At 43.6% G+C, this 17097-nt stretch overlaps 1 protein-coding gene across 1 annotated transcript in view; it reads right to left on the bottom strand.

The window, feature by feature from the left end:
- LOC124717122 (dihydropyrimidinase-like) overlaps nt 1–17097 on the bottom strand; it is a 92924-nt gene that overhangs the window by 17720 nt on the left and 58107 nt on the right. The window contains exons 9-10 of the mRNA XM_047243854.1: nt 7543–7768; nt 7278–7388 (exon numbers count right to left, since the gene is read on the bottom strand). Of these exons, the coding sequence (XP_047099810.1) occupies nt 7278–7388; nt 7543–7768 (337 nt within the window). The remainder of the gene's footprint in view (nt 1–7277; nt 7389–7542; nt 7769–17097) is intronic.

Consider the following 17097-nt stretch of genomic DNA (forward strand, 5'->3'; position numbering starts at 1 on the left):
TCTGTTTGGGACTGGGAGAGAAAATGATAGTTGTGGTACTAGGTACCCTCCGCCACGCACCGTATGGTGGATTGCGGAGTATGTATGTAGATGTAGGTGTGGTTTCAGGTGCTTGTTTTCATGCTTGCCAAACCCTACCTCGGCTAGCGAGGTCACCAGGTTTCTCACCAACTCAAAACGTCTACAGCATTAACGGGAGGGCCATCCAATGCGCTCCTGATTTTCACGATCTAACGCTCGAGTTGGATAGAATTTTTCACGGTATCGTTCAGGACATGCAACAACTCTCTCAATCAGTACCAAGTCGAATAACTGCTTACATAAGGTCCAGAGGTGGAAGCTTTTTCTCTCGAATGAACCGTACAATTTTTCTGAAATTGTAATCATTTCTTTGTAGATGTACATCACACCTACCGATTTCCCGATAATTCCATCGCGATGTGTCGCTTTTTGTCTTAGATTGAATTTCATGTTGATGGTTTTTGGGACAGCAACGAGCCACAAATTTACTTTCAGTTCCTTTATTCAAAGGGTACCGTTACCGGTTTCGAATCGTTGTGATTCATCTTCCGACGGTTTACACGTTTTCCTTATAACATGTGGCGTGTTTTTTTACAGATTAATTGTCCTAAAATATAAATAACACATAATTATAAGCACTCCACACACAGATGATTGCGTTACAGATTTTCGTTGCATGTGACTTACGTGAGATGTCGGTTTGGAGTGTTTGTTTTCATAACATTCGTCCAACAGATGTGAATACATTCCCACTGCATTCTTATTGTTGCACACGTAAATTTTTCTCACTGAACACTTTAGATTTGTCACAGAGAAGATTTCTACCACGTACCACATGTTTAGATACAAACAAAGAGCTTACAAACATATGAGTAACAGAGATGCTATGATATATCGTAACATTTGAAGATGTCCTATGTTTGGAAAGGATCATATTTTCACTTACGCAACTGAAATGCATTTTACGCTAGTACAGGGACATTGATTTTTTTTGAGTTGATACTGTTACATTAATTATAAAGTTATTCCTTTTTTTTTTGCTGTCCCAACAGCATCAACATTTGTCTTCAAATAACAGCCACGGTCTCGAACCATGTCATCATATGACAAAATTGCATGAATTTCATGTTCTGTGATTAAAAGAAGTCGATAGCCTATACCGTTATTATATTTTTGTAATTCAAATGTGTGTGTATACACACACACACACACACACACACACACACACACACACACACATATATATTCCCGGCAGTCTGTTGCAACAATTATGCTTATAATAAGTTGTTGAAAGTCGTTTGTCGTGGAAAAACTGGCGACTTCGAACATCATTATGTTTTCCGCAAACAAAGTTGTATTTCACAAATGTTATTAATTGTCTTCATAATGTTAACCACGTATAGTTAACGGAAGACGTAGAAACGATATTCCGAAACGAATACGTATAGCGTAAGTCAAACGTTCGAATTAGAATAGAGATCCCACGAACACAAATTTGCTGTGGCAGGTATGAAATATAAACTCCGATACTCGCTCGTTACACTTGAAGGACAGATGTTGAATGGGCCGAAACGAGCCGCCGCATAACAGCGTAGTTGCCTGCTAACTTCGAAAGAAGGTAGATGCGGTCGCTAGCGCAACTTATAACATCGTCGAAAACCAGTACGGACGTGAGAGCTTTGGTACACCCTGTTAAACAAACGGAAAAATGGAGGCGGTACAATTGGAGAGCGATCTGCCTTCACCAACATGCATAAGCAATTCATTAATATATATATATATATATTTGAATTACAAAAAACTAATAGTAAAAAAAAAAAAAGTTGCATGGCGCAAGATTCGATCCAGCGACCTTTGTATTACGAACCCGGGCGCTTACCGCTGCGCCACGACGCTGTAGGAAATTATTATTCGTAAAGAGTATTTCACCGTAACGGTTTCTTTTAACTGTCGATTTTCTCGACAACGACTGAGAAGTGCATCTTGGTGCTTTGCCACATTACACCTCTGGCCATGAGCTTCTATTATGCGCAGTATGAATCGAAACTGAATTTCACAATTGGCGGCCTCCCCTTGTGAGAGGAGTTAGAACACACAATAGAGGCATTAGGGCACTGATAGTCCCCTCATTTCATTTCATTAGGGACGTAAATATGTCAAACAAATTTAGTAAAGCTATTTCTACTGTACACTGCACAGTGCCTTGTAAAGTGGAGATATAAAAGTAATATCTACATATAAAAGACCATATCCAAATTGATTGACTTATTACTCGGCAGCCGGAACCATTAGCGATAGAAACTTGAAATTTGCAGAGAGTGTTGTTCTTATACTATAGGCGTCGTTTTAAGAAGGGATTTTTGAAATTCCATCCCTAGGGTGAAGAAATAGGGGATAAAATGTGTTTCGAAAACCGGTCGATATTAAGGCAATTTTGAAGGTAGACCTACCAAAATAGATATATGGTTTCTTGGCCAGAAATAAAGAAATATGCGTATCAGTATTTCTTGAGATTCAAGCCCTAAGGGGCTAAAATAGTGGAAATAAATGATTATTAAAGACTACTAAAGTAGTTTAAAGCTAGATCTATGAAAATTGGTATTTCACTTCTCTGTTAGAAATAAAAAAGAAACACCTTGCACTTTTTTTTTGCACTCATTCTCTGCGGAGGTGAAGTAGGTGGGGTGGAATGTTGTATGAAAATATTTCATTGTGAAAGCATTTTTAGAGCTACTGGTTTCAACAATATTCGATTCAAATTGTTTCTCCCACATATATGTTCTTTCTCCTTCTACATAATTAAAAAACTGTATACATAACAATGCGCTGTTTTGTTTTCTTCCTCACTATCGATTTTACACAAAATAAGAAAGTTTTATTTGTAGGTTTTCGGCTTATGATCAGAATATTATCTGTAAATGCAAAACTTTATAATCATGCCCATTCACAAACTAAAAATGTGTGAGATATTGTCATTGAAGCTACTGTACTCAAACATCCAGCAGCTGGAGTCTCTCTCATACTTCAGATACCAACGATCAAAACCGATTTAATCATTCATTTTAAGCGACTCCAGTTCCCAGTCAAGGTCTTGCTTGCAAAGTGAATAAGAAAAACTCATGGTGGTAGAGTGGGAAAAGAAAGTGGACAGAGGGGGGGGGGAGGGGCAAGAGGAAACGGACATACAGGGGAGGAGGAGATGAGTAGAGAGAGAGGGGGAGGAGGTGATGTACAGAGAGAGAGGGGATGAGGAGGAGGAGATGGACAGAGAGAGAGGGGGAAGAAGAGGTGGACTGAAAGAGGGGGTGAGGAAAGTACATCCAGTTCCTACATGTATTTGACAATTGAAAAGCATTGCTAGGTTTGCTAGTAACTGCGTATACAAAGGACAGAAAGTGCAATCTCATCCCCTCCCCCCTCATCTGCCCATCATCACCACTGAGAGAGGGAGGGAGGGAGAGGGAGAGGGAGAGGGAGAGGGAGAGGGAGAGGGAGAGGGAGAGGGAGAGGGAGAGGGAGAGGGAGAGGGAGAGGGAGAGGGAGAGGGAGAGGGAGAGGGAGAGGGAGAGGGAGAGGGAGAGGGAGAGGGAGAGGGAGAGGGAGAGGGAGAGGGAGAGGGAGAGGGAGAGGGAGAGGGAGAGGGAGAGGGAGAGGGAGAGGGAGAGGGAGAGGGAGAGGGAGAGGGAGAGGGAGAGGGAGAGGGAGAGGGAGAGGGAGAGGGAGAGGGAGAGGGAGAGGGAGAGGGAGAGGGAGAGGGAGAGGGAGAGGGAGAGGGAGAGGGAGAGGGAGAGGGAGAGGGAGAGGGAGAGGGAGAGGGAGAGGGAGAGGGAGAGGGAGAGGGAGAGGGAGAGGGAGAGGGAGAGGGAGAGGGAGAGGGAGAGGGAGAGGGAGAGGGAGAGGGAGAGGGAGAGGGAGAGGGAGAGGGAGAGGGAGAGGGAGAGGGAGAGGGAGAGGGAGAGGGAGAGGGAGAGGGAGAGGGAGAGGGAGAGGGAGAGGGAGAGGGAGAGGGAGAGGGAGAGGGAGAGGGAGAGGGAGAGGGAGAGGGAGAGGGAGAGGGAGAGGGAGGAGAGGGAGAGGGAGAGGGAGAGGGAGAGGGAGAGGGAGAGGGAGAGGGAGAGGGAGAGGGAGAGGGAGAGGGAGAGGGAGAGGGAGAGGGAGAGGGAGAGGGAGAGGGAGAGGGAGAGGGAGAGGGAGAGGGAGAGGGAGAGGGAGAGGGAGAGGGAGAGGGAGAGGGAGAGGGAGAGGGAGAGGGAGAGGGAGAGGGAGAGGGAGAGGGAGAGGAGAGGGAGAGGGAGAGGGAGAGGGAGAGGGAGAGGGGAGAGGGAGAGGGAGAGGGAGAGGGAGAGGGAGAGGGAGGGAGAGGGAGAGGAGAGGAGAGGGAGAGGGAGAGGGAGAGGGAGAGGGAGAGGGAGAGGGAGAGGGAGAGGGAGAGGGAGAGGGAGAGGGAGAGGGAGAGGGAGAGGGAGAGGGAGAGGGAGAGGGAGAGGGAGAGGGAGAGGGAGAGGGAGAGGGAGAGGGAGAGGGAGAGGGAGAGGGAGAGGGGAGAGGGTGTGGGAGAGGAGAGGGAGAGGGAGAGGGAGAGGGAGAGGGAGAGGGAGTGGGAGAGGGAGAGGGAGAGGGAGAGGGAGAGGAGAGGGAGAGGGAGAGGGAGAGGGAGAGGGAGAGGGAGAGGGAGAGGGAGAGGGAGAGGGAGAGGGAGAGGGAGAGGGAGAGGGAGAGGGAGAGGGAGAGGGAGAGGGAGAGGGAGAGGGAGAGGGAGAGGGAGAGGGAGAGGGAGAGGGAGAGGGAGAGGGAGAGGGAGAGGGAGAGGGAGAGGGAGAGGGAGAGGGAGAGGGAGAGGGAGAGGGAGAAAGGTTAGAGATTAAGTTCAGCTGTACTTTCTCCAAGAACTTTGGAAGTGATAAATGGTCACAAAGATAAATAGTTGAAGTCCTGGCAAAGTATATGGTCTAGTTGTTCCAGTACATGATGACACTGGGTGATGAGGAGGGTTCTCCTTTGTAACTGGTCTGAGGATTAGAGGTGTTGAGGATACAGTGTGGGAAGTTTGGGGGTAGTGCCTGTCTGTGAAGATCTTAGTAAGCAAATTCAGCAAGAGATTTCTTGTCACTTCAAATACTGCACCAACGGAACCACTCCCAAATAATTTGGCCAACCATGGATGGCGCATTTGCAGTGTCGAGAAATCCCTTGCTCAGTAAGCTGAGGATCTTATGAAAGCCTTCTGAGACAGGCACCAACCCCCAAACCTAGTCTGCAGATCGATATCCTGCACCATATCATTACATCGTCTGACCACTCCCAAGAACCACTGCAAAGGAACATCTGCTTCAATAACCGATATCGATACTGCAACATTTGCATATTTGCACATTGCATCTTATTCACCAGGGCTACAAGTATTTATCATTCTGCCCACAAGCGAGGATCATTCTACCCACAGTCCTTCCAATAACTTCCAAAGTTGTATTCAGTTGCTCACCCAGTCTGCAAATATCGTGTCCATCCTTAACCCACATTTATTCCCAAATGCTTGCCAAATTGGTCATACCACTGAGCAGGAGCCCCGTGAAATACCTGTCAGATAGCCCCACTCTAAACGTTCCTCTGCTGTCCTGGTACTGACTCATCGTATTCTGTGCTATCAGAGGAGGGCCACCTGTGGAGGCATTCATGTGATATATCAGCTGTGTTGCAACTTCTGCAGAACACTAAATGTGGGCATGGTCACCAGACAGCTGTCCATCTGAATGAACAGCCACTGCTGAACAGTGGCAAAGGGCAAAGATGACCACACACTAGTGTAACACACTGCTCAGCGCAATATGCTCAGTTTCAATCGCTGCTTCACAAACCTAGCCATCTGGATCCTTCCTCCCAATACCAGCTTTTTTGAGCTACATAGGTGGAATTGGCCTTGCAACACATCTTTCTTTCCTGTAATCCTTCTGGCCGAAATCTCTGGTAGACCCCACCCCACTTTCACCATCACCCTGTCCCAAGACCCTGACTTCACCCATCCTGCAGCCAACTCTCTTGCCCATAGTCTCCCCTTCCTTTGTTCTGTCTACCCTTTCCAAACCCCCCTTTCACATCACTACACGACACACGAGACCACCCAGTGTGGTGCTCATGCAGCACTTCTGTTTGATGTGCACATGCTGGCTCTCCATCCCACTTTTCCCAACCTCTCCCCTCCACTTGACTCAATCCCCTCACACCCCAGATGAGTTGCACAGCCTAGTCAGAGGGCACAATGTGGCCACACAGCGTGTGTGTGTGTGTGTGTGTGTGTGTGTGTGTGTGTGTGTGTGTGTACCCTGAAAAAGGAATAGACTGAAAGCAAGAAAAGGTCTCAGTTTAAAAATTTTGTCTTCTGCAACTAGACAGTGCCAAAGCCTATCACAAATTCGTACACACAACGGACACATGTACCACTCATTCATATAAATCCACCTATTGATTAAGGTTTAAATCTCTGAATCATGTAATACAAATAAAAGAAATTGTGGGTGATAACAGCAAACTTGTAGTTTCAATTGACACACTTAATGCCTCCATTATCCATCGAGTTGTTACCTCTACCCCTCCGATAACGTATAATGTATCTGCAATGTGTAACATGTTCATGTGCAAGTGATACTCTTCCAACAGAAAACTTGTAGTTTCAATCGACTCACTTAATTCCTCCATTATCCATCGAGATGTTACCTCTACCCCTCTGATAACGTATAATGTATCTGCAATGTGTAACATGTTCATGTGCAAGTGATACTCTGTCAACATGGATCCATGAAACGTAAATGTATTATGTATCTGTCATGTGTAACAAGTTCATGTCCAAGGGATATCTTCACAACATGGATCCATGAAACGTAAAATGAATAAATAAATAAAATACCCTTAGTTCTGGAGATCGATGCTGAAATTTAAGCAGTTACAGATGGAATAAGCTACTCACTGCTCTACAAAGGCGAGAAATGTTCAAGTGGAATTTTCTAGAGCTCGTTACCCAGCTGGGAACTCTCCATAACCCATAGGCGCGTCTCCAGCACCTATTCAGTCACAACGCTGCTTGTAACAACAAGATAAACCTTTAGCACCCCGTTTTCCAAGTAGTTTCTGGGAAGACTATCTCTTAATCATCGCTTTAACACCAGAGACAACTTACGATAATTTTATATCATCATCTAAGGTAAGATCTGCAACGCATTTAATCATTTAGCTCATGTATGGTGTTATGAATATATACGTACCTCAAAAATGTTGAATTCAACAGCCTGATTATGAGTTTTAGCAGAAATAACTCTTGTCTTCGCTGGATCCCAAACAACAATGTCAGCATCAGAACCAACAGCGATACATCCCTATATTAAATGTTCAATGAGAAATTAAAAACGTATTGTTTTACGTGTAAGATATTTGTTTAAAGCGAAAAATTATGAGAGGGAATTAAAGTTACTGCTTTTATAAGTCAATACCTATTCTACAGTCTATGTTGTGTAGAAGACGGACTCTCACCTTCTTAGGATAAATGTTAAATATTTTTGCAGCATTTGTGCTGGTGACAGCAACAAAACGTCTTACGTCCATGACACCAGAGTGCACACCCTTCTCCCACACTACCGACATCCTGTCTTCAACACCATTCACACCATTTGGAATTTTGGTGAAATCGTCTTTACCCAGAGCTTTCTGGTCCTCACTGAATGTACAGTTGTCGCTGCCAACAAGCTGCAGTTTGTCTCTGAAATATAAAAATTATTAAGCCGTTCAGATCGTCAAATATGGAAGTATTTGACATCAGCAACGCAGGAAAGCAAAACAAAAGACGACACACAATTGTGCAGTAAAAATTTTTAGAGAGCACAGTCACTGTGTTAAATACATTTTTACAAATCTTTAACATCACGCAGCGCGTCACCAACCGTATATGTATAGAAAATAAACAATTTTTTTCCAGCCTTCAGTTGAAAGGTAATTTTTACTCGTTTACCTAGGTTTCGATTCCAGTAATGGAATCTTCTTCAGAACAAAAAATAAATTATTTTGAGAGCCAAACACTGGCCATGTCACAGATTAAAAATTAAAACAATAAAGACGCATAAGATTTCTGGCCGGCGTAGCTCCGTCTACGTTCGCCTTAATGGTGTTAATCTTGACAGACAATCTTATGATTGTGCGTCTTTATTGTTTTAATTTTTAATCTGTGACATGGCCAGTGTTTGGCTCTCAAGATAATTTAATTTTTTGTTCTGAAGAAGATTCCATTACTGGAATCGAAACCTACGTAAACGAGTAAAAATTACCTTGCAACTGAAGGCTGAAAAAAATTGTTTATTTTTTAAATATATTTATTTTAATCGCTCTCTCTCTCTCTCAACACACACACACACACACACACACACACACACACACACACACACACGGGGAGGGATGGAAGGACGGAGAGAGAGAGACAGAGACAGGGAGAGAGAGAGACAGAGACAGAGACAGAGAGAGAGAGAGAGAGAGAGAGAGAGAGAGAGAGAGAGATCATAACATCCACGTCACAATATACGACGATTGTCGCGCGGGGTAGCCGCGCGGTTAGAGGTGCAATGTCACGGATTGCGCGGCCACTGCCGCCGGAGGTTCGAGTCCTCCCTCGGGAATGCGCGTGTGTGTTGTTCTTAGTTTAAGTTACTTTAAGTAGTGTGTAAGTCTAGGGACCGATGACCTCCGCCGTTTGGTCCCTTGGGAATTCACACAATTTTGAACATACGACGATTATGCAGATTGGTGATGCCAGTTCCTGTAAAGGTTGCTTCGACGGTAAAGAGGACTGCTGACAGAAATACCACGATTGTGATGGTCTGGTGCAAGAAACATCCACAAAACCCTTTCTGTACAGGAAAATTCATTGCTGATAATCCTTGCACTCGTTGCAGGGGATAGTCATAGTAGCGGCTGTCATGAAGGACACACTTGATCGCCCTTTGGCTTAACGGGTCACTTGCCTGGAGCTTGTGCTAGGATCCGTCAGGTATCCTGTAGTAGAGATGGGTAGTTCAAGAACGAACGGGTGCAAAGGAACGGTTCACCAAGATGAACGAAAGGACCGAGGAACGAATTCCAAGGAACGATCGGTTCATAGTTCACTAGTTCACTTCGGTCGCGGCGGTCACTTCGGCAGTTCTCGTTCCAGCCTCGGTCGCGTGCTCGTCTCAGTCTCGGTCTCCCTCGGCCGCACTCGTCGTTCTTCGCATGACCACCTGTCTCAGTTCCACTGCCGACTGCTCCTAGTTAGTTCAGTATCCAGTTGTTCGTTTCGTTCACTGCGCTCGCCCATTTTACACGTGTTCCAAACTGTTCTTGCACTTGGTTCTGGCTATTCAGCGTCCACGACCGGTAATTAAAAAGTATTTTATAGTTACGTAAATTACATAAAAATTACGTTGTATCTAATAGGAACGTCATTTCAGGTAACAAAAGGGCATATCAGCTCACTTCATTACATCGATGAACAGCAGAAAACACTTATATCAAGGCAAGTTTTTTTTGTTACTCATATATTTTTTGGTTTCATCGATTTGATTTAGCAACTAACTTTCAATAATTTGCCTAATTTTTAGTGTAAGAAAATTCATATAAAAAGATTTTCGTGTATCTTTCATATACGGAGCTTTACATTTGGGAAGGCTCTAATTATTTTTGAGTTTGGTTGTTTCCAATTTGCATTACCTGCTAGTTTGGTTTCTTTGAAAAAAAAAAAGTGGGTTGTGGGTCATTTTGGCTCAGTAGGAAAAGCGGTGCCTCTCCATTTCAAAAGACATAGATTGCCGTAAAATCGTATTTACTTATTATCTCAAAAACATTTGTTCAGAAGGAGCTTTCAAACCAAAAACTTTACTACTGCGAACTTAATTATTATTATTATTATTATTATTGCTGCATTAACTTTAATAATGCAACATAAAAACATAATTTTTACGAAGCGTGTGACGCAAGTATGACGAGAAAACCACATTTTATTTTATGCATCCATAAAGTCTCTACTTCGCCTACGAACTCAGAGACAACATGAAGTATATATAGGGTGTAAACGATTATTGTTTACAACGTAGCATAGCTACGTAGTGCAAGTCGAAGAATTTCATACAAGACACTTGTGGTCTATAAAGTTGGGAAACAGGCACCAACAGGTTTACAAGACTGCATGAGCTACAGCCTATGCGCGTCGCGTGAGATTTTCATGTTCTCTTCTCCAGCTCTCTACACATCGTCATCGATTGTTTCGCCATTGTTGCTTGCATTAGCTTGTTATTTCTTCAGTGCCAAATTATTACATGTGTGTCTGTTTGTTGTATCTGCTCGCAACGGGCAACACATGGTCCGTAATTGGCGAGCAGTCTGTACTTGGGGTCGGTTTTCTGTGCGCCACCCTGTATTATTTCCGTGCGGTCAGCCACACAACGCTACAGTTGGCTGAACGAGAGGTACTGCAGAATCACAGAAATTACTTCTAAAAGTGTGTAAGAATTCTGTAATGAATAAAAACTCTATACTCCAGGGGGGAGGCAAGTGCCCACTCTTGGTGCCCTCCATCCTTCAGTCACCTACACTACTAGTTTTCAGTTTTTCATAAGAAACATATACCAAGCACAAATGAACGGTGAACCAGTAAAACTGAACGGTTCCCAAAAAAGAACGATCACCAGTGAACTAGTTCCCAAGGATGAACGAGTTTGGCCATCTCTATCCTGTAGAATCCGCTCCTCCGATTCTGGTGTACGCACAGTCCGCATTTTCCCTGCACGTTCGCCTGTCTGAAAGAACCCACGGTCATACAAACGCTCAAAAAGGGCTTGAAAAGTTGTGTGATGTGATTGGTGTCTGAAGATATTTTTGGTACAGCCGTACCGCCTCTCGGCCGTTTCCATCTTTTTGACCCTACACAAACAAGATGTCGGTTTGTTCCAGTCGTGAATATCGGACGATTCTGCTGCTTACAGTACACTGCGTGTCAATCACACAGCTTTCAACACACAAGGAACCCACGGCACGTGGTCAGAGGAATTTTCATCCGTCAGCTCCACCTACCATGCCAACGCTGCATTTGCGGACACAGGTTCATAGGGCCCATGTTCATAGGATCACATAACCTTGAACTTCCTTTCTTGTTGTTAATACTGAAACATTTAGAATTTATTCTGAAGCAGGGAATGGGTTTCGAGTCCCAGTATGATACAAATTTTCACTGTCGTCATTCGATTATACACCTGATGGTTAGCGATATTCGCAGCTGCTGACACATTTAATGTATTTCGTAACGGCCGTAATCGCCGCAGTGCCTGTTCCTTCGGACATTCATGCATTGTAACATGTAAGCATGCACGGCCGGCGTCTTCATAAATTAAAACTTCCAGGCTCACTTGCCGTGGTCCATATATAAAACTTCTTCTCCTTCCTGACGTTTCGTTGCCTACTGCGGGCAACATCTTCTGAGGTGAGTCGGCGACTGGCTGCTAGGCGCTGGAGGTCCCACTTATATAGAGCGCTTAGCATCACGTGCTTTGGCCTTAAAACTATCTCTGGGTAGTGCCATCTCTCTCGATTACAGGTAATCGATTGTCACTTCGTTGGTACAAAGTCGACCGCCATATCTTGTCTAGTTTTAATCTTTCTCCTTTTCTATTAAAATTATTTCCGTGTTTGTAGATCTCTATAGCTTCTCTATACATGCGAGTATAATAATGTGAGGTCCTAGCTATCACGTTTGTCTCACTAAATTTTATTTCGTGATCACCGTCTTGGAAAACGTGTTCCGCTACAGCTGATTTGTCAATCTGTCCCAGTCTACAGTTCCTTTTGTGTTCCGTTAGGCGGGTGTTAACACTCCTTTTAGTCGTTCCAATATAAACCATGCCACAGCTACACGGAATTTTATACACACCTGGGGTGGCTAAGGGGTATCGTGCGTCTTTCACAGATCTTAAACTTTCAAAAATTTTCTTGGTAGGTCGAAAGATTGTCTCCACTTGAAACTTGGCCAAAACTTTACCAATACGGTCCGTGATGTTATGAATAAATGGAAGAAAAACTTTTCCAGCCGCCGGTTGTTGCTGTCGTGTATTTTCGGACACTTTTCTTCTAGGGTGGAGTGCTCGATCTATTTCCTTGTCAGTGTTCCCATTTCTCTTGAAAGCTGTTCGAAACGTCAGGAAGGAGAAGAAGTTTTATATATGGACCACGGCAATTCAGCCCGTAAGTTTTAATTGATGATTCATTAATTGCATCGTACTTCTGAACAACACAGGGCAGTGCGATATCGTATTTACTAAATTTAGTTTACATTCAGTACGGTGGAAGCACGTCCTTTCAGCCATCTGTCTCTCGGTCTTCCTCTTGGTCTCTTTCCTCTCAATTTCATCTCGTGTATCCTCCATTTTCGTAACGTGTCCATACCATCTCAGCTTTGATTTCTCTATCTCCTCCTGTAATTAGCTCTCTGATCCTCTCATTTCTTCTGCATCTACATCTACATACATACTCCGCAATCCACCATACGGTGCGTGGCGGAGGGTACCTCGTACCACAACTAGCATCTTCTCTCCCTGTTACACTACCAAACAGAACGAGGGAAAAATGACTGCCTATATGCCTCTGTATGAGCCCTAATCTCTCTTATATTTGTGGTCTTTCCGCGAAATGTAAGTTGGCGGCAGTAAAATTGTGCTGCAGTCAGCCTCAAATGCGGGTTCTCTAAATTTCCTCACTAGCGATTCACGAAAAGAACGCTTCCTTTCCTCTAGAGATTCCCGCCCGAGTTCCTGATGCATTTTCGTAACACTCGCGTGATGATCAAACCTACCAGTAACAAATCTAGCAGCCCGCCTCTGAATTGCTTCTATGTCCTCCCTCAATCCGACCTGATAGGGATCCCAAACGCTCGAGCAGTACTCAAGAATAGGTCGTATTAGATGAACAGATGAACCACATCTTCCCAAAATTCTACCAATGAACCGAAGACGACTATCCGCCTTCCCCACAACTGCCACTACATGCTTGTCCCACTTCGTATCGCACTGCAATGTTACGCCCAAATATTTAATCGACGTGACTGTGTCAAGCGCTACACTACTAATGGAGTATTCAAACATTACAGGATTCTTTTTCCTCTTCATCTGCATTAATTTACATTTATCTTTATTTAGAGTTAGCTGCCATTCTTTACACCAATCACAAATCCTGTCCAAGTCATCTTGTATCCTTCTACAGTCACTCAACGATGACACCTTTCTGTACACCACAACATCATCAGCAAACAGCCGCACATTGCTATCCACCCTATCCAAAAGATCATTTACGTAGATAGGAAACAACAGCGGACCTCACCTTCGATTGACACCTACCATCGAGGACAACGTACTGGGTTCTATAACCTGTCTGTCTTTGTCACTCCAATACTGTTTCTCAAAAATGTCGTGTACTTTGTTTTTCTCTCTTGTTTCTCTCTAAACCACAATCCCATGTACAATTATTCCTTTCGCTGGAGAATATTTTTGTTGCATGGTAGTATCTAGCACAATAACTATGTACTCTGTCATACTACTACAAAGCATACTCAGTGGCAAGAAGCAACCACATCAAATGAAAAATGCATACTTATCCCATGACAAGCCGTAATAAAGAGGAAGAGCAACTGTGTGAAAAACTGCTACCTTTAAATGCGAGAAAGTACAACAAAAGATGTGAACTAAAATAAAGTAAAATACGACATATGTATGTACGACACATTTAAACTGAACGGTTCACAGACGGTTTGTAGTGTTTCAAATAATACCAAAATTAATACGGAATTCCATAATTTTTAACATTATTATTAGTTATATTCACAGCCATGTGACCTAGCTATGGGGAGTCCACTTGCATGTATCATGTCTGAAATTTTTATAAATTCTCTGGAATTGGTTTTTTTTCCGAAATTACCCGGAATTAGTGAGTTAGTGAACATCATCATCTTTTATGGGAGATACGTGGATGACATTCTTCTACTGGTTAATAACTCTCCAGAAGGAATAAAGCAAATTTTCGCAACGTCTAACAGTCTACATGAAAAAATAAAATTCACACAAGAAATGGAATGAGCTGATAGATTACTAAATTATCTTGATTTAACGTTGACTATTAAAGATGCTAAAATAGAGTTCAACATATTCCGGAAGGCAACTTATTCAGACAACATCATCCCGGCCGATTCAACCCACCCCCAAGCGCATAAAATGGCGTTTTTCTATTCTAGTATCCAAGGGCGATTTCTATCCCGTTGTCAGATGTCAACCTCGAAAAAGAATTACAAATTCTCGAGAGTATTGCACAGAATAATGGCTATGATCCGAAGATAGTGAGGCAATTATATCATAAGAAAACGCGAAAAAGGACAACGACTTTTGTAAACACAAATACTCAATCCCAAGATCAGACCGAGAAATGGTTGTCGTTTCCTTATATGGGTAATGTCTCCTATAAGATAGGGCTCCTGTTGAAAAATTCAGGTTTTAAAATTTCCTTCTCGATGAGCAATAGTTTAAAGCGAAATTTGGTTCATACCCTTGAGAAAGACTGTGATAAGTCAGCGAAATCAGGCGTATATAAGATTGTGTGTGATGTTTGCCCATGTCATAGGTCAAACAGGCCGAGCTATAGCAGTAAGGTTTAAAGAACATCTTCCAATAAAGGGCGTAGGAACACGGGGGTCAGCCTTTGCGGGAGATCTTGTGCAAGTGGCTCATACACCTAAACCTTTACGTGACATAGAGCTACTACATCATGAAGTTAAGGGCTGTAGACTCGACACGCTTGAGGAACTACAAATTTATGCACACCTAATTACAGATAGAAGCAATCCACTGAACGATCAACTGCATCTAAAAAATAGGGCATACTTCGAAGGCTTCCAGCCTATATTAGGTTTACAATAATTCATAATGCGTGTGACCATTACAGTTTCTGTAATAATAGAACCTTTTCTACGGATGTTCATACGAGATTTGTTGGTCAGTTTATAAGTCAGAATCTAAAACGTAGTCATGCTGGATACTGTAATTAACTTACAGTAGTAAAGTATAAAATTAATTCATATCAAAAATGTTATCTGCGTAATAAGAGTTTGATTCTATACGTCTCGCGCATGCGTGCTGCCCTCTGTGAGGCAGACCGCGAAGCCTGTGCCGGAAATGCGATGTCTCATTTTTTTTTTTTTTTTTTTACTTTATTGTTATTTTAAAACCTGTACAACAGGCAGGCTGTCAGCAGCACACTACGCTGCTCTTCAGCCATAGAATATACAAGGAGCAAGAACAGTGAGAAGACACGTAAGTCACAGAACGGTGGGCAATAAAACAGGAGACACATAGAGACAAACACGGAGCCGTTCACACTCGTCGATAATCCACACTGCTAGCTGATGAGACGACGCACAAACACTGAAGATGACGATGGCACTGGTCAACGATGGAGTGGACGGTGAACACTGAACACTAAACACGACGGCACACACACAAAACACTGATGGCGGTGACCTCCGGCACGCGAATGTCCACGTAACGTGTGCGAGTCCGGGGACCTGCCAAGAGGGGAACAGGGGTGAGGTGGGGGAGAGGGGAGAAAAAGGATGCCAATGGCTGAGGAGTCAGTGGCAGGAGGAGAAGAACAGGGGAGGGGAGGCCCGGGGGAGGAGGGGGGAGAAAAGGAGGAGGGAGGGAAAAGGGAGAGGAGGGAGGGAGGGTGCCCAGAGGAGTAAGTACAGGAGGAGGGCGGGAGGATCAAAGTTGGTAGGAGGGGTAGATGGAGGGGATGTCTCATTACCCCAGCAGCACATTTATACCCTTCTCTCCAGCTACGTCGTGCGTCACCTTACGGCGTTATCGAGAAGCAGGAAAACAACTCCTTCCCTGTTAAGTTCCTTAGTGGTCAGCAGGAAAGGTCGCATTGGACAACGCCGCTTCGAAGGACGAATACGATACGAGAATATGTCTGTGTCTTAAAAACTATTCGCCTAAATAGTATACACATATATGAAACCGCCTTTTTAATCCCATCATGTTCTCCAAAAATGTAACATAGGGTGCCATTTAAAAACACCAAAGATGGCCTCGTATCTCTGTAATAAAAAATAGCACAAACATGAAATGTGATGTATTCAAGTAGCCCCTGTTCCTGCAATTCACTGTCCAAACGGCAACTTTGTATCTGTTACGGTTGGGGAGATGCAAGAGGTGTTATGATTTAGCTGCCTCACCCTGTATATAACCTTTTATAGTAATGAAAGACGATGTGGATGAAGATGAAATGGCAGAGCCAGTCCTGACAAAACTCTACCATCTGGTGAGCAAGATGTATGAGACAGGTGAAATACTCTCAGATTTCAAGAAGAATGTAATAATTCCAATCCCGAAGAAAGCAGGTGTTGACAGATGTGAAAATTACCAAATATCAGCTTAATAAATCACGGCTGCAAAATACTAGCGCGAATTCTTTACAGACGAATGGAAAAACTGGTAGAAGCCGACCTCGGGGAAGATCAGTTTGGATTTCGTAGAAATAAAGGAAGACGTGAGGCAATACTAACCTTACGACTTATCTTAGAAGAAAGATTAAGGAAAGGCAAACCTACGTTTCTAGCATTTGTAGAGAAAGCTTTTGACAATGTTGACTGGAATAGTCTCTTTCAAATGCTGAAGGTGGCAGGGGTAAAATACAGGGAGCGAAAGGCTATTTACAGTTTGTACACAAACCAGATGGCACTTATAAGAGTCGAGGGACATGAAAGGGAAGCAGTGGTTGGGAAGGGAGTGAAACAGGGTTGTGGCCTCTCCCCGACGTTATTCAATCTGAATATTGAGCAAGCAGTAAAGGAAACAAAAGAAAAATTCGGAGTAGGTATTAAAATCCACGGAGAAGAAATAAAAACTTCGAGGTTCGCCGATGACATTGTACTTCTGTCAGAGACAGCAAAGGACTTGGAAGAGGAGTTGAACGGAATGGACAGTGTCTTGAAAGGAGGATATAAGATGAACATCAACAAAAGCAAAA

This window comes from Schistocerca piceifrons, chromosome 9 (genome assembly GCF_021461385.2).
Source record: "Schistocerca piceifrons isolate TAMUIC-IGC-003096 chromosome 9, iqSchPice1.1, whole genome shotgun sequence".
In the NCBI taxonomy this organism is placed as follows: domain Eukaryota; kingdom Metazoa; phylum Arthropoda; class Insecta; order Orthoptera; family Acrididae; genus Schistocerca; species Schistocerca piceifrons.